The sequence below is a fragment of the Gavia stellata genome, chromosome 12 (genome assembly GCF_030936135.1).
Source record: "Gavia stellata isolate bGavSte3 chromosome 12, bGavSte3.hap2, whole genome shotgun sequence".
NCBI lineage: Eukaryota > Metazoa > Chordata > Aves > Gaviiformes > Gaviidae > Gavia > Gavia stellata.
Genome location: NC_082605.1, coordinates 11,889,823 through 11,897,502, shown reverse-complemented (window position 1 = coordinate 11,897,502; position 7,680 = coordinate 11,889,823). Strand labels below are relative to the sequence as shown.

General features: G+C 63.4%; 1 protein-coding gene across 1 annotated transcript; it reads right to left on the bottom strand.

Annotated features, from left to right (window-relative positions):
• Positions 1 to 1,864: 1,864 nt before the first annotated feature.
• Positions 1,865 to 7,000, bottom strand: LOC132317945 (urocortin-3-like). The gene is made up of 4 exons (XM_059823478.1): positions 6,898 to 7,000; positions 5,999 to 6,178; positions 5,830 to 5,855; positions 1,865 to 2,326 (listed from the first exon to the last, which is right to left on the bottom strand). Exons 1-4 carry the CDS (start codon positions 6,998 to 7,000, stop codon positions 1,865 to 1,867), a joined length of 771 nt encoding a protein of 256 aa, XP_059679461.1.
• Positions 7,001 to 7,680: the final 680 nt, after the last annotated feature.

Sequence of the window (7,680 nt, the reverse complement as noted above, 5' to 3'; positions counted from 1 at the left end):
ACATTGCGCAGGCGCGATCCCGCCCTCCCTGACGTGGCTCCCGGCTGCCGCCCGAGCTACGGGCGGGGCGCGGAGCAGTGACTGACAGGAGAAGAGGGCGGGGACAGACCGGGAAAGGTGCGGTCTGATTGGCGGAGGGCCGGGGGCGGGGCTAGGGGGCGTGGGGCTGGTGGGAGCCCTGGGGCAGGGGCAGTGCTGGCAGGGGGCGGTGGGACTGGGGGGCACACTCGGTCTGGGGGGATACACTGGGCCTGGGGAGGGCACCCGGTCTGGGGCGGGAGACACTGGTACCGGGGGACACACTGAAGGAGACACAGCACGGGGGCGGGAACACACCGGGACTGGGAGGGGGCACTGGGATCACTGGAGGGACACTGGGCAGGGGGACACCCTGGGGGGGCCGGGGGAGGGCAGAGTGGGGCACCGGGGAGCGCGGGGGACACCAGGGCCAGAGGGGCCCCAGAGCAGGGGGGGCACACTGGGACTCGGGGAGGGGAGATGGGGCAATGTGGCGGGACAGGGAAAGGGGGAGGCGCTAGCAGGGGCTCAGTGCCCCTGGGACGAGGGGGGCAGCAGGGGAGAGCCCCCTCCTGGGGACAGGCGGTTGTCACCTGGACTGCCTGCCCGGGAGCATCCCCGCTGCGATGCACCGTCACCGGCAGCTCCTCCCGTGCCCGTGTCCCCGCTGCCACCGCCACCCTGTCCTGCACCCGCAAACCCCCGGCCCCAGCCCCACGGCACCCACCCGGTGCAGCAGGGTGTCCCCGGGGTCCAGCACTGCCTGGGCATTGCCTGAGCCCTGGGGCAGGCGGGGAAGGCAAAGGCCCCGTTACCCACCCCGCCACCTCACCCAACCCACCCATCTGCTGGCACACCCCTTTGCCGGCTACTGAAACATGTCCCTCCTGCGGGGTGCGGGGTCACCCTGATTTCTCCTGCCCCCTTCCCAAAGCCAGCGCCCGCTCCAGGGCGAAGGGGCTGCACTCACCCTGCAACAGGTACTCCTCAAAGAGCATGGCCGTGTCCCCCACCAGCTCCAGTGGCCCCCGCCGCGGGCGTCCCCCGGCCTCTGCCTCACTCGCACCACCCTGTACTTTGCACGGGGCGGCCGCACTCTGCTCCGTGCTGCTCTTATCTCCCAGCCTCACCGAAGACGGCGGCTCGGGTGGCACAACGTGACATCCCCATTTGCTCAGAGCTGCTGTGGACACCCTGGGACAGGGGCCGGCCCCACTGCTGGGGCAAGGGGTGACACCCCTCGTTTGGGGCTTAATGAGCTTTGGTCCCCAGCCTGTGACATGCTCCCACTGCAGCTCTGGGAAGAGGGAACACAAAATGGGGGCGGAGAGGGGTGCAAGACTGGTATAAACCATGACAAGTCACGTTCAATGCCACCTTTTATTGTGCCCACTCGCTGCCACTGACTTCCAGGCTCAGCTGAGCTTTGAGGAGGATTTTCATGTGCTACAGCCACCCGGAGAGAGGTAGCACGCTGGAAAACCTGCCTGGCTGGATGCGGCCCCTTTGGAGACATCCTAGCAGCAGGTGAGCAAGGAGCGAAGCAGTGCACAGAAATCCCTGCGGCATCCAGGGCTGGGACCCAGCCGTGCTCCAGGGCTGGCCCTGGCAAAGGCAAACCCAGCTGTGTCTTCTCCGGTGGTGCTGAGATGACAGTTATTAAACCAAATCATCCCGTGGCTGTTGCTTGTGCCATGAGCACCGGGACCTGGGAGACGAAGCGCCGTGTCCATGGTCCCCTGCGGTCACACCGATGCCACCCTGTGCTCCTCTCCGCCTGTGCCCCCCGTCAGCCCCACTGCCCTCTCCAGCCCCAGCCAAGGAGCCGTGCCCCAGCACGGGAGGTTTATTTCCTGCGCCCGAGGCGGGCCATCAGCTCGGCATTGGCAGCCACCTTGGCCTGCAGCTCCTTCTCTCTGGCTAGGTCGAGCAGGATTTTCAGTACGTGGGTGGGGACATCAAGTGACAGGGACACCTTTCCCACCTTTTTCCTGGGAGCAGGTCTCTTGGCGGCTGGGCTCATTGGCCAGGGCAATGCTTTTCTTGCTGACCCCTCTAGCAGCGGCAGGCTGGCTTTGTCCGGATGAAACCCTTCCTCAGAGCCGTGGTCGCTCCTCTTCATTTTGGTGAGACCCGGCAGCATCTCGTTAGCGCTGGTGCTTTCCTGCCTTGTCAGCTTGCCTCCGTCCCCAGCTTGGGGGGCTAGCAGGAGCCGCTCGTGGCTTGGCCCCTTCCAGGCTCTTGCTGGCGCCCCGAGGACCACCAGGAAGGTGAGCAGCGTCCTGCAGTGCACCGCGGCTGGGAGAGCCTGTGGGGAACACACGGCTCGTGCTGAGCATCTCCCCCCCAGCACGCTGCCATGGCCCCACAATCCCCCAGGCAGGATGCATCCCTGCCGGGGTGCCACACGCAGAGCCCCTGCTCCCAGTGCCAGCTGGCCGTGCCTGGCACGGAGGAGCTTACCTCCCTTTTGGGGACCCTTCAGTTTTCCACCCTGATTTTAACCTTTTTGCATGGGGTGGGAGTTTTGGGGAGGCTGAAGGGGATGTGGGAAGCAGATCAGCTGGGCATCCCTGTCCTTTCGCACAGCCCCTGACCAGACACTGGCTGTCCCCTCCATTTCACACCCTCCAGCCCTTTGCCACCCAGGCAAGGGACATTCCCACCCACGGGGGTGGCAGCGTGGGGACTGTGACTGCTCCCCCAACCCAGACCTGCCCTTTGGCCGGCGAAGCGTGACGTGCCTGGGGTTTCGGGGCCAGGCGGGCTGTGGGGCTTTCCTCCTCCCACGCCTTCCTCAGCGGATGCCATCCTCCACAGGGCTTCTGGGCTCTCTGGGACAAAAGCCACCCCACCAGAAGGGACACAAGCCACTTGGCCAAAAATATACAGCAGGTCGGTGGCAGCGGAGTGATGAGGGCATGAGTCCGGCCACATGCACTGAGCTGTGCCGAGCCTCAGCATCTTCCTCTGCCCTGGCCCCCGCCCTGGTGCCAGGGAGGGTCCCAGGGGATGCGGGGTGCTGTGCCATGGGGTGGGGGTCAGTGCGGGTGCAGGGGCACCACTGCACAAATCCTGCTGTATGACTGTCTCTCCCCCAGATCAGTCACTCAGCAGGGTTTGCCCAGCTGGAAGGAGGGCAGTAAAAGGTATCCAGCCTCATGCAACCAATGTCCAGGATGAAACCCTTTGGAAAGTATCAGGCTGGGCATCCGGAGGTGGTTTAACTAGCTGGGAAGAGAGTAATGAAAAGCATCCAATGCCCTGCAACCCATTTCCCAGCTAAACCCCCCTGGAAAGCACCACCAAAGGGTGCAGCCTCACCATTTCCAGCAAGTCCTCGTCCCCCCGATGTTCAGGTGATGCTCCTGGTGTGTGGGGACCACGAGCTGGGGGTTTGTCCTGCTCCCCACCGAGCCCCAGCTCTTATCCTGCCCACAGCTCCACCTCCGACCCGCAGAGGGGGTGATGGTGACACGCAGCAGGGGACACACACAATGTTATTAATACATTTTGCCTAATAGCAGATGAAATCATCCCGGGTCATGGGTGGGTGTTTACCCCCTCAGCTCCATCAGCTATGTTCGTAGGGAATTCTGAGAACCCGGGGTGGCTCAGCTGTAATTATTTCACGTCTGACTCCCGAGATGGTTTTTATCCATCTAATTGAGCCTTTCTGCTCCTGTCAGCCTTGGTTAATCACTTAAGGAAGCGAGAAAATGCACATGCATATCACTGCTGGCCGGCGTCTGTGGAACTGACAGTGAGTGCCATCCTCCCTGGCGTTGTGCTGCATGAGGTCTCCAGGTGCGGGTTTGGTGCTGCTGTCCTGATGGACTCCCTGGCCCTGGCCAGCTGGGAGATGTTGCTGGAGACACGTCACCTCCCTGTTGTGCCAACCCCGGAGAGCTGCTTGGGCCACTGGTTTGCAGCCCACCGCACCAGTTCAACCAGAACACCACTGGTTTGCAGCCCACCTTCACCCTGTCTAACTGGGATGCCACTGGTTTGCAGCCCACCTACACCCAGTCCAACTGGGACACCACCGGTTTGCAGCCCACCTCCACCAGTCGAGCCTGGCCCAGCCCCTCTGCCAGCTGCCTGTAGTGGGGAGCAGCCTGTAGGCGTTGCTGTGGGGTGAGCCCCACGCAGAAGGGTTTTGCCCCAGAGTTCCCCCCTTAGTGGCTGTGGGAGCACCCAGAGGCTCTCAGGCTGGGCAGGCACCTGCGTGAGATGCGTTGGTAGGTGCTCAGTCCGGAGGGCTGGCCAGGGCGACGGGCCAGGGTGCCCGGGGCTGGGGCTCAGACTGCTGGGGGTCTTGCCCACCCCTGTGCCCGCAGGGTGACCCGTCCCGTGCCAGCTGCCTCATGGCCTCCCTGGCGGTGGCAGGGAGAGGAAATAACGCCAGCTCTGTTCCTCCTCCTGGGGACGGCCAGGAACTTGCCCCCCGGCTTGTCAGAACAGCCAAAATTAGCCGGCGGCGCTGATTCACCCAGTGCATCACGCAGCACTGCAGCCCCACGTGCCATTACGTCACGGCCTGGCCGGGGGGTCATGGCCTGGCTTGCGTCAGCTGGGCACGTGCTGGGCATGGGGACAGGGTACTGGGGTCGCCGGGGGGGTGAGGACTCCCAGACAGTGCAGTTGGCAGTGAGCAGCTGGGAAGGGCACTCCAGCTGGGGTGGGCAGGGGGCACACTTGGCTCAAGAGTTGGCCCCAAACCCCACGGGCATCTCCGGTGGCGCACCAAGAAGCGTGGCATCTCCACGTGAGTGCAGCTTTAATATCACAGTCCCCCCTGCCGCCATTGGTACACATATACATTCGCTGTATACAGATATACAGAGAACAGCGGTACATATTGGTGCCCCAAAACTTGCCCGGCAGCCCGCAACCCCCCAGGCCCTGAAGCAGTGGGGGGCACGTCCCCACTTGGCCCTGGGGCTGGGGTGAGGCAGGGGCTGTGGACCCCCGGGAGCCGACATCACTTTCACGAAGCCTTTCAGAGCGAGCGTAGGCGAGCAGAAACCTCCTTTAACATAGCACCATCCTCAGGGTTTCCCAGACGGGCCAGGGGTGCAGGCGAGCACCCCCTGGATTAAAAACAGACATGCTGCTGGCAGGCGTGCGAGCTGGAGGGCAGTACACGGAGAAAGCCTTCAGCCCCCCTGCAGGTCTTTGCCAAACCATTGTAGCCGCAAAAAGGGAACTGGGTCCCAGTTGAGGTTAAGGTGAAATTTATTCAGATGGAGCTGGTTGCAGGGTGGGGGGTGAGGGATGCTGTGCAGGGAGGCACTGCCTGGCCCAGGGATGCGGGCAGCCTCCCCCAACAGAGAGCAGGGGGAGCAGGGGGGGGTTTGGAGTCCCATGGTGGGGACAGGGAAGAGGATAGGGGAGGGATGAGGGGAGGGGAGCCCAACCACGCCAAGTCCCAGCTCTGCTCCTGGGCAGCTAGAGACGGGGCAGGGGGCCAAGCGCCATCCCGTCAGCAGTAAATAAGTTAAAAACTGGGAACAGCCCAGGAAACCTGCGGGTGGGAAAGGGGGTTAAGAGCCTTGGGTGGGGGATGGTTTCCCATTTGATGCAAATTTCACCTTAACTGGCAATAAAACTGATATGAAAGGAAAAACCCAGGAGCAGCAATAAGACATGTTAGAAATAGCACCAAGTTCCTGCCAGGGGCTGGCGGGCACACCGCCCCTGCCCCTGCGGGCAGCCCAGCCCTGGCTGGTGCGGCAGCTGGGCCCCACTGCCGGGCAGCCCTGCCTGCCAAGACACTGCCCATGCCTACACCTTCAGCTGCCCTCCCACCTTGCCGCTGGCAACGCCACGGGCACCTGCGAAGAGAAGTGAGGCAGTCTTAGAGCCGAGGGTGGGGACCAGCATCGTCCCCCTGATTCTGCATCGGCCGAGCCCACGGCATCGGGTGGAGATGCTGCCAGACCTGCGGGTGCTGGTGGCCTTGCTGTGTCATGCCTACCTGCCCCTGGGTGCTGCCCGCAGTGCAGCTCGCACTCCTCCTTGCTGTCGAAGCGGTTGAGGTTGCCCCGGCAGCCACTGTAGACGAAGGGCCGGCACTCGGTGACTCTTTGGTTGTAGTACCACCGCAGTGTGTAGCGCTGGCAGTCCCCCTCATCCAGTGGCAGGCTGCAGGGCTCGGCTGCGGGGTGCAAACAGTGACGGTGAGGGTAGGCAGGAGTTGGCAGCACACCAGTGGTGGAGGCAGCCGGACCCGCTTGGTGGAGGAGGAGAAACCCCAGAAGGGGAAGGCAGAAAATGGCTCCCAGCTGAGTGCAGGCAGCGTTTGGCTGGAGGGGACATCTCCGTGCCCTGCCCAAGCGCTGGGAGTGAGGGCAGGAGATGCCGCTCTGGGTAAGCCCTCTCCCAGGGGCAGCTCCCAGCAAAGGCTGGAGATAGAGCTGGGAGGGAGGTGGCACAGGGACATGACGGCCACAGCATCCCTTGGAAGGGTCCTGGAGGGACCCTCCGCATGCTGCTGCCACCACTGCGTCTTCCTTGCTCTCCTGGGGGCTTTGGGATCCACTTCTGTGGCTCATGACCAGGAGGAGTGCAGGAAACCTGCCAGGGCAGCAGGTCTCACCAGCCCAGCAAACCACCCATCACTGCCGGTGACAGCTTCAGTGAGGGGGACAGAGTGTGAGGTCTGCACAGCGTACATGGCACAATGCTGTGATGGGGAATGCACACCCTACCTGGGTGCCAGCGAGAGGGCTGCAAATCCCAAATCCCTCCAGTCAGAGGGCATAGGAACCCGCTGCCAGGTGGGATGTGAGGCATCACCCCAGCAAAGCCCAGGCAGCCCCATGGTCAGCCCTGCTGGCTCCATCCTCACTGCCAGGCAGGCACAGGGAAGCTCACCGCCCATCGCGGGCTGCTCCGAGCTGTCCATCTCCGGGACTTCGTCGTAGTCCTCCTCCTCCCCATACACATTCTCGTACTCAAGGTCGTCGGTGTTGAGCATGACCTGCCTGTCCTGCCCTGGGAGACAGTGCTGGGTGTGAGCAGCCCTTGCCTCCCCGTCCGTCCCCTCTGTCCTGCTCCCCCCAGCCCCAGCCCTGGCTCTGCACACACCTGCACACACACAGCACACACACCTGTGCATGCCTGCATGCACACACACGCATGCACACACACTCCTTGCTGCCTTCTCCTCTCCCCACTCTTTAGTTAAGCCCCCTGGGACTGGCAGCATGGCCACTGATGGATTATCTCTCAGTGCCTACGAGCAGAGGGCAGGGACAAGACTGGCCACACACATGGAGCAGTGGAAAAGGGGGATGGGGACTAAAAGCACAGGGATCACACTCACCCTCCTCTTCCTCAGCGTGTGACAACTTGAGCACAGGGACTGCATGAGCGCTGCCAGCAGGGAATGGCTGGGTAGGGAAGAGCCCTGCAAGGGGCAAGGACACAGCGCAGGCATCAGGGAGGAGGCGAGGGGACCCGGGGCGCTTCCCCCCTGCCTCCCGGGGGAAACCACCCCTTGCAGGTGCAGAGCAGCCTAGCACTGCCCTGGCACCGCTGCAGCATGCCAGGTTATGCAACCAGGGATGGGGGACCTGGGGACACCCCCTCCTCTCTCTGCACCACAGACCAGGGCTCCTGGGAGCTCCTGGAGGAGGGACAGGCAGGAGGAGCTGC

Excerpts from the sequence above, each read along its gene's own strand:
- LOC132317945 (XM_059823478.1), bottom strand. The coding sequence starts at position 7,000 with ATGCTCAACACCGACGACCTTGAGTACGAGAATGTGTATGGGGAGGAG. Across the intron at positions 5,856-5,998 it reads CGGGCAGCACCCAGGGGCAG|GTGCCCGTGGCGTTGCCAGC; the intron begins GTAGGCATGACA and ends TTCTCTTCGCAG. Across the intron at positions 2,327-5,829 it reads GTGGCGTTGCCAGCGGCAAG|GCTCTCCCAGCCGCGGTGCA; the intron begins GTGGGAGGGCAG and ends TGTTCCCCACAG.